This window comes from Falco rusticolus, chromosome 10 (assembly GCF_015220075.1).
Source record: "Falco rusticolus isolate bFalRus1 chromosome 10, bFalRus1.pri, whole genome shotgun sequence".
Lineage (NCBI taxonomy): Eukaryota > Metazoa > Chordata > Aves > Falconiformes > Falconidae > Falco > Falco rusticolus.
In genome coordinates, this window is record NC_051196.1 from 32160640 (window position 1) to 32174946 (window position 14307).

General features: G+C 43.4%; 1 protein-coding gene across 2 annotated transcripts in view; it reads left to right on the forward strand.

Annotated features, from left to right (window-relative positions):
* The window catches only part of STK4 (serine/threonine kinase 4), a 46553-nt gene extending 35095 nt beyond the window's left edge, over positions 1–11458 (forward strand). Inside the window, exons 11-12 of one of the 2 annotated variants that reach the window (XM_037402255.1) lie at positions 8221–8386; positions 9152–11458. In XM_037402255.1, the coding sequence (XP_037258152.1) occupies positions 8221–8379 (159 nt within the window). In that variant the 3' untranslated portion in view covers positions 8380–8386; positions 9152–11458. Of the gene's footprint in view, positions 1–8220 lie in introns of both variants that reach the window. The other variant, XM_037402254.1, reaches the window with a different exon arrangement.
* The last annotated feature ends 2849 nt before the right edge of the window (positions 11459–14307 follow it).

Below are 14307 nucleotides of genomic sequence, written 5' to 3' on the forward strand. Positions count from 1 at the left end.
CTGGGTAGCCAGAGTAGCCAGGGAGAGCCGGCTGTTTGCTGCAATCCCCTGAAATTGGTTTCTGTATTGAGAATTTTCTGATATCTTGCCGACAGCAAAGCCTCCTCCTCGCTCTTACAGGCTTTTGAGAAAAGGGGGAAAACTTCCAAACTGGGAGGGTGGGAAAGCAAAGCAAAGGTGCCGGTTAACTGGTGGAGAAGCAGTTCATGTGGCATGTCTGCTCATCACAGCCACAGGAATTAGCTGCTGACAGTATGCTTGAGGAAGGACCTTGCTGAACCTGAATATAGCCTGGAAGAAGAGATAGTTGAGTAATAAAACTGGCAGTTCTTGCTAGAGCAGAGCAGTGGCCTGGGCAGCCACTGGTGGTGGGACTGGTGCTGCGGGCCGCAGTGCCTCACATGGAGGGGCAGCTTCCCAAGAATCCCATCAGGCCGCACTCGTGTGGCAGCTTGAGAGAAGCCTCACTAAGCTAGCAAGGTGCTAAGCTGAAAAGGGGGGTCTTGGCAGTAGCCCCCCCTGCAGATGCGGGACGGAGGGAAGTTTAGATGTGACCTTCACAGTGCGGCTGGCAGGGAGCAGGGTGGGAAGAAGAATGGCACACGTTCCTTCCAGTAATTTTGTAGGAGTAGCACGGATCCAGTATGGTATCATGCACCTTTATTTTAATCAAATAAGCAGAGCAACATTGAAAATAACTAGGATCCATGCTGGTACTGTAGCAGCAAGATGTTTCACTTTCAGTAGCCATAAACACCTACGTTTGTGAGGGTAAGACAGAGCTAGCCCAAACGTGCTATCTGAGGCAGCCTGGGTCTCCTCTGATATAAGCCTCTCTTGAAATACCTTTTTCCAATTTGGGGATCAAACGCCGAGTGTGTGTTAGCGTCCATCTTTCCTCCACAAAAAAGTGGTCTTGTGGTTGTGCTCGTTTAACTGTTCCAGCTGCTTGACTTGCACTGACACGAGTTGACTTGGCCTCTAGAGCACACGATGATCTACCTGAAAGCTGGTTGCTGCTTCTCTGTGGGAAGTCATCTGCTGTCCAGGTGAGGTGGCCTGAAACAACTGTCTCCAGATGTGCACTGAGCACAGATCCTGTTCACTTTTTTGGGGGAGGTTCTAGCCACAGTGCTGTTTTGACTTGTGTGGATGCTGCAAGCCATGATGTGTTTTGCTAGCACATTGCCTAAATAATTAAGGTGCATTAAAAGCAGAAGCTTGTGCTGCTGAGACTTATTTTTCAAATCCTTTGAAAGATTAATATCTGTATTTTTAATCTTGCATGAAAGCCCGCAGTGAGTGCATTTCATCCACTGCTTTCCTAACAGTGAGAAACTTCACTGACATGCTAATGATAAAAGGGGGGGAATCAAGATAATTAGTGTTTGTGTGGGGACTGGGGTTTGTTCTGATTTACTGTAGCCCCTCTGTAACATGGCTGCTTGACAGATTTGTGAAGTTGTAGGGATCTGACAATCATGATGAAAAGTGGGCAGTAAGTGCCTGTAGGTTCTTAGATTCTTGTGTCCTTTGTTTTTGACAACTTACAGTGAATAAATAGTTAATGCTAGCTCATATATTACATCAAGGCCTCCTTATGCTAGAAACAGAAATGAGAACAAGGCACTTAATTTTTAGATCAGTGATTGAAAGTATGCCAAATGGTATTGAGCCAGCATTTCAGGAAAAATGCTAAAGAAAAAAATGGCATGCTATTCCAACACCAATTTATATCACCATTTTCAAGACCTAAAGTCTGGAGTGCTGCTCAGCGTGAGAAATCACCCTCTACATTTAATTTTGGCCAGAGATATTGAATGCTTTTTTTGCCGGTTTAAAAAAAGTGCATGCACTATTCGGTAATCTGTTCCCTCAGTTTATATTTGATACAAGCATTTAATTGATACTGCGTTTAACCAGTCTTTCAACTTACAGAAGGCTAATTCCAGAATAATCTCAGTTCTTACCACTTGTCAGAGCTCGCATTCATGAATTCTTGAGATTTGACACCTCTCCCTAGCTCTTGGTCTTCTATAGCACCCGTGCACTTTTGCATGCTGCAGGCTGCACGATGCTCCCAGGTGGCTGCTACAAATAGTCGCAGCAAGTGGCATCCGATGGGTGATTGCCTCCCAGAAATAAAACTGCTTGAGGAGGTGATAGAAGAGAAGTTCAGAAGTTGAAGTGAGTACGCATCAAACTGATCTGCAGGATCCTGGAGAGGGAGTGCAAGCGTGCCCTTGTTTTTTTCGGAAGGGAAGCATCTTGATAGTATTGCAGATAGCCAAGGTCAAGTGAAGCAAGACTTTAATTAGTCTCTTCTGTGAAGAGCCTCCCTTCCCAAAGGACATCTGAACACTTAGACTATTTGTAGGAATTCTTTTGTACGTGCCTCTGGTACAAAGCCACTTCTGGTGTAGAGTGTGATCATCAATAGCCTCCCGTGAAGGGCTCAGATGTGCTTCCATACCATTTGTGGTCCCAGTTGGTTGGTTGTTTTTTGTTTTGTTTTTCCAGCATAGCCTGTTGATACTACATTACAGTGATAATATTTTTAATTTTCTCTAGCAACAGATTCCTATTTGGCATTTAATATTTAGTGTAGCTTGGGATAACTTGGTTTGGATAAAAACCCCTCTCAAGCCACGTTTAAATCTTGCCTGTCTAAATACACACAAGTAAATGAAGAGTTGTGCTCCCTGCTTCCCGTGATTCAAGATATCTTGTGTTTCTTTGGGGGGACTTTGATCACTGACACGCAGTCAAGAAAATTGCAGCGTAAAATAGGCAATGAAGGAAGATGCAACAATAAAAGTTATGCTAAATAGGCAATTAATTTGTTTTTTCTTTAGTTGCCATCTAGCTCATATCTTTTCCACTAGATTTATTTTCCTGTGTAGCGTGGGAAGCTGCAATTTTATTACTTCTGTATTTTAGTCTTCAAACTCCCACTGCCCCTTATGAGGTGATAATTGCTAAAGCCAGTTTTTCCAAAGGCTATATAAAACGTAGAAGTTTGACACCAAGTTATGTTGAGCAGTAAATGTTACCTGGAATATTTGCGTGAAAGGCAGAACGATTGCTGTAGCTGGGTGTTTCCCTTCTAAAAAGCCACAGGCTGGTGGCAGTAAAGGTGGGAGGATATTGAGAAAATACTCTGTGAGCATGTGGAAGACAAGCGTTCAAACTCGCAGAAATTATGGTAGAAGGGTATGGCTAGAGGGCTAAGGAAGGGGAGAACAACTTCCGAATTGTATTTGTAGGATTTGCTGTAGCATCAAGACTTGAAAATACCCTCTTTCTGCAAAAACTGTTCAAATACTTGCACTGTGAGGAAAATAATCCCATCTCACCGATGTCATATATTTTCCAATTTTGTTCCAGAAGTCAGGGTCTGTCTGCATGTTTGAAAGATGATGGTAGAAGAGCTGCACCTCCTCCCTGGAGGTGTAAGGTTCCTGTTTGGCACAAGCTTCAGGACTTCAAAAACAGTATTTAAAAACAAAGCCCAGATGGCATGAAAAGTTGCAAAGATGCAAAGGAAAGGCTTTGTGCTAAATCTAGGGATCAGAATCAGTGTCAGCAAGTGAAAAGAAAGTTGCAGGAGGAGCATGTTTCTTACTTGCCCCAAGACAATATTTTTTGATTCCCATGCAGCCGGTGAGTTCTCCTGAAACTTCTTTGTTGGGGGAGAAATGTGTGAAAGCTGCTGGGGAACAGCTTGTTTCTATTGATGCTCATAATTCATGCAGCCAGAGGATTTTGCTGGCAGTGTTTTTGGTAGAGGAGCAAGTAAGAATGATAGCTGAAGTGACTCGGGGATTACTGGATGACACTGTATTTATGTCAGTAGTGCAGACTGGGCTGAGTCAGTGGTGACCTTGGGCTGCTGAAGGGCTCTTGAGGGACCAGAGGAGTATGCTAGGTCCCAAACTGGTCAAGCTACAGACCCTGCTGTAGGAAAACCAGGCACAGGTGCTCGCTCTTCAGTGTAAGGACTGTGGGTACCAAGAGAACTGTGAAGTCATTTACATTGGCTTCTAATTTAAAAAGTTTTCACTGTTCGGGTCTTTTGTTTGTTTTCCTTGGGGACAGGGAAGGGGCTGAGCTAAGTCGCTAGGGTTTGTGTTTTATAGTAGATCTTGTGTGAAATGTGAATGTGGCATGGGCTGTTTAAAAACACTGTGGCAGGATTTTAGACTGCCTGCTGCTCAGGACGGAGCTGCATCGGTATAAATTTCAGACCATGGTGCCCTTGAATATTGAACCTGTGGCTACGTCTAACATCTCTGCAGAGAGCCTTTATTTATTCTCCTTTTGCTGCTTAGATTCATTTACATTCAGAATATCATGTTGCAGTGACACTTTACCTGACTGTAACAAATGCAGGTGGTATTTTTTTTTCGCTATTTTTAAAGTGCTGTTTTGAAAGGACAGCAACTCACAAGCAGTTTGCTCAAGTGAACATCGTTCAGCAGAGTAGTTACCTGCAAGTTGCCTGAAATGCTGGCAAAGGGATGTCATGAATAGCTTACAAATCTTCTAGAGGAAGAAATTGTGTATCAAATGATCTGGTCCTGATTTGTCCATCGTTACTGCATATGCATGGCAAAGGCTGTAGGTTATGTCCTTCTAAAGGGTGTAATTATATATGTCCTTTTGAATTACTTAGTAGAAATCATCAGGATATTAAGACAAGATGTTGCTGTCAGTGGCGTCTGCAGCCTGAAAAACAGCAAATGGCTGTGGGTGAGAGGCTTACAGGTGAACACTTGAACCTCTGACATTTGTCTTCAGTTGGGCATTTTTACCGAGTTAAGATCGTTCTCAAAACCTTGAGTAAAAACACAACTTAATCAAATGGTTAAAAATCAGCTTTCTGCACTTCCAACCTTGCTTGAACAATTTCACTGCACTGGCACCTCTCCCTGTTGACAGATGAGTTTGACCAACCTTAGAACAAGGATTTTATATCAGTCTTTACATTTGAAATGAGATTCCTTCCCTTAGAAGTTTGTCTTGGCTATTTAATCACTGTGGACAAAAACAGATAGCTTTTACAAAGACACTTAGACTTCTTACAATGGAAGAATTGCTGAGAAGTGAGGAGAGGAATGGGGCTGAGCCCGTGGCTAAAACCAGCTCTAATTGCAGCTGTTCAGCACTGAGACTTTACCCTGAGTAACTGTCTGTCATGAGATGCTCTGTCCTTGTCCTTCTTGTCTTATTTTGCTTCTGGCATTTCTCTAGGAGAATAATGTCAGTATCCCAGGAGGGTACCACTGCAGAGACAGATATGCTAGAGTTTAAAAACTTTATTTCTGGGAGAAAGTCTGTCTGTGGCATTGGCTTACAGTGAAATGCCACGCAGCAAAGTGAAATGGAGGCCATCGTGCTTTAAGCAGTTTTCTTTTTTCTTGTCTTTTTTTTTTTTTTTTTTTTTTTTAAAGGTGCATGTGCAAGTGGAATGACAAGCTGAGTAATAGCTCAGCCAGGTCCCAGGGCTTGTGTTGTCACAAGCCTGAAGCACAGTGGGAGCAGAGGGCTGGGCATCCTTCCCAACTGCGTGGGTGCTTGGCTTTCATTAGTAATTGGATGCCTGTCAGTCTCTGATCAGCTCCTCTGTGGTGAACAGTCATGTTCTGGACCTTTTAGTAGTGTTGCCCTTTAGCTTTTCTGTCTCTTTTTAGGACTAGCGTGGCATTCACAGCCATACTGATGTTATTCTAGATGAAAACTTGTAATTAGTTCATCCTCATCAACACGCAGCATTGCACACAGGATGTGTTTCTGTGCTCGTAGGTTTTTGCACAGCCTTGACTTGCCTCACTTCCTTCTCCCACCATCCCTGTTCTGTTTAACCCATGATAGGTCTCCTTAAGTAGCTACTTTGTTCTGCGTCCTGTGTTTGTCCGGGTAACCCACTTCCCAGTTTGTTTGTATTAATATATATCTGTAGGCTTTTGCCCGCTCCAGACTTGGCATCTTCCATACTGTTTGCAGTCTGTCCTGACAAACACACAGCCCCAGGAATTGTCAAAGCCGTTGTGTCCCTTGGCACACAGTTGTTCATGGTTACCAGGAAGACTTCGTGTGGTGGTATCCACGGAGGATGTCCCACGATGCTAGATCATGTCAAGAACATTAATAGGGCAGGGTTTTTTTCTTCTTACTACCATGTCCTCAGTCTGGAGAGACCGTCACTGCTCTGCCCTCTGGCACCTAGCACTTTGGGAGGATGGTAGAGAAGGCTTAAAGGGCATCTGTGGAAACTTGCAGCCCGAGGACAATTCCTGATGTTTAATAGTTGGCTTAAACCATGAGCAAAATATCTTAGATCTGCTGCAAAACTCTCTTTTAGTGGTCTAGCACTGGGTACTCTGGGACAGCTGACAGCCATTTGCTCCAATATAGCTGCTTAGTACATGTGTTCAGTATTTGAATTAATGTTTTCTTCTTTTTTGCATTTTTATTTGACCATTATCAATTCCCTGGACTGTGAGGAAGGGGAATGTTGAATAATTACCTGCTCCATAATAAATTAGAGTGAAAAGGCAACTGGTGCCATGCATCAACTTAAACTGCTGTCTGGTAAAGTTGCATTAATGTGTATAAATAATGTATATCTTTGCGGAGGAAGTGCTTTGTCTTTCTAGTGAACAGTTGCCTGATTGGAGAGGCCAAAAGACTGTGTACCCTTGCAAGAAAGGTTTTGTTTCATGTGTGCTTGGATTATTGAAGTGGAGTCGTGATCCTGTAACTGCAGCTGGGAAGTACCTTATTTGGCAGAATGCACTGACGGATTTCAAAAGACCTTGTGAGAAATCGGCTAGCGGATGACTTTGTGGTTTGTGGACTGATATCTCTTCCACCTCAGGAAGAAGGATCAGCATTTCTGTATTTTAGTATTTACAAACATTTTAAGGACTGATACAAGCTGCTGTTAAAGAAACAGTAATTTGGTTATTGCCTTATAACAGCATTTCACTGTGTGTTTTGATGGAGAAATGGCTTGAAGAATAGCCACGATAGCTGAGTAATTAACAGCTAAACCAGGACAGCAGCATCACTTGCATTTAATTGAAGTAAAGATCACTCGGATAAAACATTTGTTTAAAGTCTGAAAATTGACACTTCTTTGTGTGCAAAAAAAACCCCCAAATTATTTTGGGTGTTCTTAGTCTCTACAGCAGGTGGCCCCTGAAAGCAGCTGGTGCAAATAGTCATTCCTGTCCTGCTGCAGTGGCTGTAAAACAGTGTCTCCCCTGTGATTCTGGGGGTCACTCAGTCTTGGGTGGGAAGGTGACTGGTACTTAGTTGAACATCAGAAGCACTTCCAGTGTCCATATTTTTTAACATTATCCTAAAATCCTGCCTGTTCCACAGGTTATAATATTATAAGATTTCATAAAGGGGGTAGCTATGGACAATCTGGACTGTCCCAGGCCACACTTGTCATCTGTAATCACAGAATAAAACTTGCCTGTGCCAGCTCTCAGCAAATTGGCACACGCAAGAGAGCCAATTAAACAAAGGGCAGGCCGATACGGAATTAAGTGAAGGGAAGCTTGTCCAAACTAGCCTGACATCTTCACCTGTACAGTAAAAGTAAAATACAAATTGTACTTGCATATTATATATCAGTATAGGGCTGACCCAAAGTGACCTGTTGTGTGTGTTCTGAGATTTCTAGCTTCGAGGAGTCTGGATTTCATCCCCATGATTGAGATTCAGCCTGGTTGTACAGAAATGCCTGCCTTTTTTTTTTTTTTTTTTTTCCTAACTGCAACTTTTGTCAATGATTATTTTTTTTCCGTATTCCCCTCAGTCTCCATTTGTCACTTAGCCGAAGGAAGTTCAGTTGCAAGGAAGGGGGAGGGGGAGAGAACTTCGATTCTGTTCCATTTCAGCACAGTACTTCTGTTCTAAGCCTACAAACTGAAGCATTAGAAAAATATCTCAGTGGGGGAAATGGTTGTTTTATGCAGTCATGCTGTCACTAAACGGAGCACGTAATGTATCTGTAAAATGAGCACGATCAGCCCAGCATCCTGAGGCTCGTGCCAGTCTCACTGAGCGCAGCAGTCTGGAGCAGAACGCTTCCACCTTCTACTGGAAGGTGCGTTGTGACCGTCAGATGGGCAGCAAAATCCCCGTAGATGTGTGGTGGTGGCTGTACTGATGCCAACGTTTGTTCCTCTTTTGTCTCCCTGCTAGCTAAAGACTTGGAGTGTTGATGAACTTCAGAGGCGGCTCTCGGCCCTGGACCCCATGATGGAGCAGGAGATTGAAGAAATTCGCCAGAAGTACCAGTCGAAGCGGCAGCCGATCCTTGATGCCATTGAAGCCAAGAAGCGGCGCCAGCAGAATTTCTGAGCCACTGGTAGAATATTCTTCCATCCTCAAACAATCAGCTCCTTGCTTTTATGACTACTAAACAGATTGATTTCTATTGAAATATGCTAGCAAGATAGAGGGCAATACTTCTGCTCATTTATTTTTCCATAGCACCTTTGTGAACTCAGGAATGCCATTAAGTGGAAAATCCTGATGGTATGTTTTAATGTTAGACATATATTTAAAACATTATTCCGAAGGAGTTTTGTTACTGTTTTTAGGGGGACTGTTTTTAAATCAGAGGAACAGGTAGAAATAGGCTAATGAAAGTTGGTTCACTCTCTTTTCAACTGAACTTTCAGTAGTCCGTTTTGTTTTAAGTTAATATGGATTGTGGTATTTAACAGCTGCATCTTTTGTGGGTTTTGTTTTGTTTTTCTTTGAATGCACAGACTCAATTTCAATCTGTTAACTGTATCTTTTTACTGTTAAGGTACTGCTAAGTCACTGAAGAGAGCAGGTGAAACATGTACAAATTGTTCCAGCCTTTTGAAAGAAACTTAAATCTCATTTTTACAAAGCCTGTAATAAGCCCCATGCCTTACACTGTGTGCTTTAAGCAAGTGTGGTTTCTTCAAGACCTCAGTTTTATCCTCTTTTTGTGTACTTTATGAATTAAAACGAGTAGATAAAGCTTGTTGTGCCTCCATCGGAAGAAATTACAGTCTGTAATTTAAAATCCACACCAACTTAAAACCAAAAGCCAATCGGTGATCTGATTCCCCTTTGTCTGTTTGGAAATGTCCTTCAGGGAGACCCTGCTGACGGTGGAGTGCTGGGAAAAGGAAGCTGTTCGGATGGGTGGAAGTTGTGTGAACCTCTCTCAGGAATTAGGTACTTCTGCTGTGTCTGAGAGGACTTAAAAAAATCTCCACAGTTTGTGAAATATTTTAGAGGCTTTGTTTCAGTTTTACATCATTAGATGCTTGAATAGAAACTTAATTTCACAATCCTTCACATTTCTGTAAGGTTTAGCAGGTCAGAAAAGTTGAACTGAAAGTAAAGACTTTGTTGAATTAACAAAGATATGCATTTATGATGGTGGAGCAAAGGTGAAGTTGTTCTGGATGAGAAGACAGTTACTGATGTCCTGCTGAAAGAAATACAGCCTCTTCTCATCCGGTTCCTCTGGATGCTCTTGTGTTCGTTCTTTAAATTTCCCTGCCGTTCCTGCCTGGTGTAGCTCAGTCACTGAAAATGCCCCAGCATGTACAATCGCTGTGAGGATGGTGCAATTAACTCACACCAGTAGAGTGGAGAGTAAAGCAGAAGCAGCAAAGAGCCTCGTTGCAGGGCAGAAACCAAGTGATGCCTCTGCCCTGTGGGCTGTAACTGCAGAGGTGTGTAGTTTTAGATGTATCCAGCATATGATGAAATAGTTGGACAGAGCAAGTATTTCTTCAGATTTATTTTTATTTTGCTGTGATAGAGAGAGCAGTTTCCATGACATTCTTCTGTGATAGACCTTGGTACATCACCTAGATAATTAAATAGCAGTGTCTTCTGAATCAAATGCTGCTAGAGAGGTGAAGTGTTCATTTCATGCCTCCATAGGCTCTTTTTTTCCCCTTGGAGCAGACTCTTGGCTACTGTTAACGTGTATACTCCGTTGCTGTGAAAGGAACCAAGCCATTTTTACCCCTTCTGCAGATCTGGTTGCGTCAGTTTGTCTCAGTTTGATGCGCAGTGCAAACACGGCTGTTTTGGAGACCAGCAAACCGCTGTCCTGAAGGGAAAAGGGAGGCACTAAGCAGTGCATCGAGGGTGCTGAAGTAAGATACATCCTGGGATAACCAGGTATTTGATAGCCTCAAGTCTTGGGAAAGTTTTGAATTGGGAAAGCCAGGTAATTAAAAGCTTCGTTGTTGTTAATGGACTAAAATCCCTTTAGTCTGGACTCTCTAATGAGGTCTGGTAAAGTGCTGTGTGACCATCAGGGCTCATGCGGTGCTTGTCTGGAATCTGTGCAATACGTTTTGCCCTAAATATGTGTTAATGATGAGCAATATTCCTGAGTGTCCTTTGCATCAAAGAAACTCCCGCAACGTAGGAGGGAGTTCTCTGGCCGAGTGTTGGATCTTGTATTAGTCACTTGGATGGATTTGGCCCAACACCTCTGATGTGACAGACGTATGTGTGACACGGTGAATTGTGCACTGCTTGCATGTGGCGTGGATCAAGCAGATTCTACTGGGAGTAGTTTTTATCTCTGCACTGTGTAGGTAACTTTCTAGTGATTGGAGGGCATTAGAAAACCCAAGTTTTAGGTGAAACACCACAGGGTGTTGTCTACTTACAGAATATGCAACCCGTGACTGCTGTAACTGAATGTAAGCACTCTTGAAATGCTTTGCTTTGCGGATGCAATTGTCTTAAAATACAGCAAATGAACCAAAATAAGTAAAGCTGGTCCAATGGCTTAACTGTCTTTGAACCCTTCTTATATGCTTGCAGTGGCTGAGACTTGATGTTTCTTGTACTTGGAGCTCTAATGCAGAGGAATTATTTTCCGCTTCGCTGATTTTCAATCTGTTAAGAGAAAATAATTCCCTTTTTGGTCCCTTTGTAGAGTGTCTGGGAGGGTAATATCTGCTCGCTTCTCAGAGTCCTCCAGGCTAAGACCAAGGCTCATACCATAAGGGAAAGTTGTTCTGACAAAGTTTTTGAGCCGAAAGCTTGGTTAACTGTGAAGCTGCATTCTTGTGCTCCTTGGGTCCATCTGCATTGCTGAAAGTGTTCTGGACAAACCATTATCTTTGCTTCTCAAACCCAGAGATACTGATGTCAGTCATGTGAGACTTAAAAATGTGAAGTTTGTAGCTTTAACTTTTTTGTAACAAAGAAATGAGCAACACTGGCATAAAGTGCTGACTTGAAATGCTATTTTGTAAGATCTGGCTGTTTGTATATAATAGTGTTGGGTCATTAGTTTGTATATGTATGAAATAGTAACTTTTATTGCATTCCTCTGAGTTTGATACAGGAGATTTTTTTTGATCTTTCTCAGATATCTTGCCTTATTTGTTTAAAGGGGGAAATAAACTGTCCTTACCTGAAAGCATCAGTGTTGTGACTCATATTTATGCATTAAAATACTTTGGTGTATTACTGCTTATCAGGACAAGTTTTAACATGATGTGCCTCTAGTCAACCACTGTTATGCAAAATTCCGGAGGAGCATACAAGCTCTAATAACCACAAGCAGTAAACATGTCACATACACCTTTTTGAACAGCCAACTTCTTTAGCCTTAAATCGTTACTGATTCTACACCTCAAGCAGAGATTTGCTTCGGTTCAGGGGCAGGTCTGTGTGCCCTGGCAGCTGGGGATGATAAACTCTGCTGTAGATACTCCTTATCTGTGCTCTCGTTCACACTGCTGCAACTTCCCTGAGCCTGCAGTCAGGTTTGGGGCTGGGTACATACCAATTTATCCACCTTCCTACACAACAGGTGAGGCTAGAGGCTCGCTCTCCTAATTCTGGCTGACTTGCTGCACTTTAAACTTTCTAGCTCAGAAAAAGATGAAGTTGACAGTGAGTGGGTGCTGCTTTCCAATGGTGAACTGTTGGCTCCTCTGTGGTTTCCCTAAGCAGTTACTAAATCTGTCCTGAAGGGATGACTAACCAAAGCAGAGACAGAATTCATTCAGGAGTCAGCTTTGGTTAGCAATCCCGGAAGAAACAAAATAGATCTGAGCTTTTAAATGATAAAAAGGAGCATGGAAATCAAAGGGAGGGAGACTGCGGGCATTTCTAGTAACTAGGAAAGCCCGGAGCTCTTGCATATTCTCAGCAACACTACCAGGATAGCGTGGAGCCCCAGCACGAAGGGAGGGTTGCGCTGCAGCTGTACCAGGGGTGTGTGCACACGTGTGCTCCTTTTGTGCTGGGGGCAGTGCACCTGCTGCACAAATATTAATTGCATATAACTAAGAAAACCAACACTGACAAGTAGCCATGAGCTCCTGCTGATGTCTAGCCAGGTTCTTCTCCCCCCGTGGGGGGAAAAGCCAACTTTCCAAGAAGCCCGCAGCACCAGCAGGGTTTTTTTTTTCCCCTCTTCCTGCAATAATTATCAGGTGTTGCTGTGCCAGTGTCCTGTATGCCCAGCTACTCTTCCCTACACCCTCATTTCGTCCCATTTCCTCCCGTCCACAGACCAAAAGAGCCTGAGCATGTGCTTTAGATAAATTCTTTGAGTGTTGGCTGACAGCCCTGACTTGAGAGTTGACAATTTTTCATTGCATTAATCACTCTGGCAAAATTTTAAAGCGTCAAATCAGGGAGCACCCACCAGCTCTTTCCAGACAGAAAGTGACTTAATTGCCCTTTAATTTAAGAGTCCAGGAAGACAGCCAACTTGTTTAAAAACTTTAAAACAATTCAATTCCATCTACGAAGCACAGTCTGTTCTGCTCCCCTCTAGGTTGTCGCTATTAAAATCAGTACAGTACTGGAAGCGGATGGAGCCCAGAGTCCCTGAATCCCATCCAGAGCGGTCACAGCAGCAGAACAGCCTCTTGCAGACCTGCCTCTGCACAATCCACGGCCGGCTGAGCTGTCGGGCAGCCTTTCCTCAGCCCCGAGAGCCTCACAAGCTCTGCACCATCACGCGTTGACCGTAGGGGGGATGATCTTGAAACAAAAGCACAAGGCACTTTTCTCTCTCTGCCGTTCTCACCACGTTCAAGGTCTGGATGTAAACGTGCATCGCTGGTGCTGTGCTCTCCTGCACGCCTGGCCCGTGGGTTTCATTTCCTGGAATTGTGTGGCCTAGGCATATTTGGTTAATTTAATTCCGCACCTTTAATAAGGTTATTCCTTTAAGTTATCTCGAATGGTTAGAATGAAAGCCTTGAGTTCATGTGTTTCCTAAAACTAAGTTAATAGCTACAGTTCAGATAAAGGCTACAGCAAACCCATGAGTATATGCAGACCTTGGAGCTTTCTTACTACCAGGAGAAAGTGGTTTAGCATAATTTTGTAAAAACGGATTTGAATTAACAGCACTGCTTGTCTTTACTGGTGTCCGTATATAGTTCAGCAAATACAGGAATTATAAGTGACGCTGATGTAAGGCGTGCATGCTCAAGCAGTCAGCTCTGATTTTTGACTCCCTGAACGCTGCTGAGATCAGCAGGGCTGTAGGAGCCTATGAGCAGGAGAGATCCCAGAAATGCTGCCAGCAAGGAGTCTCTTTCCTACAGATCAACCCTTTAAAATCTCCCAGTTTTCCAACAACCAGGTGAGTGCACAGACCATGCTCAGGGTAGTCGCGTACCTGAAAGCTGGCAAAGGAAAAGAAGTTTTGAACAGAGGTAATGAAGTTTACTTTGTCTCTTTGAGCAGAGTTGTCTAATTCTCAGCTGCATGAAATAGCTTAATAAGGTCACCCCTTAATCACCATTCCCTGGAGGCAAGAGAGTCGCTCATCAATCATTTTGTGAGTGTGGAGAGCAGTTTCTGTAGAAATAACCTGATAAAGTATGTAATTGATTTACCCACTGTACCAAATGAAAACACAGTCACTCTCAGGAAAACTGATTAGGGATTAGCAAAAGAACACGAATTTCCTACTTGCCTTAGAAATATTGTCAGACCAGTCCTGGCAACCTATCGCTGCACAGAAGTGTCTTGCTAACACAAACGTGGGCTGTCATCACCCACTCCTGCTGCTGGGCACCTTCCCGCACCCGGCTCTTCCCTGCTCTGCAGAACTCAAGCTCTGCTAGATCTGCCCGCACAGCAGTGGGAGGATTTTCCTAGTGCAGTTACTCACAGCCATACAAATCCTAATGTCTTCACAGAGAGCAGGAGGCTAAAAAAAGAAAACATCTTTTGTGGCTTTCCCAAACCTAAGCTTGGAGCTTTCACACACCAGCCCCGCTCCAAGGGCAGCTGCCG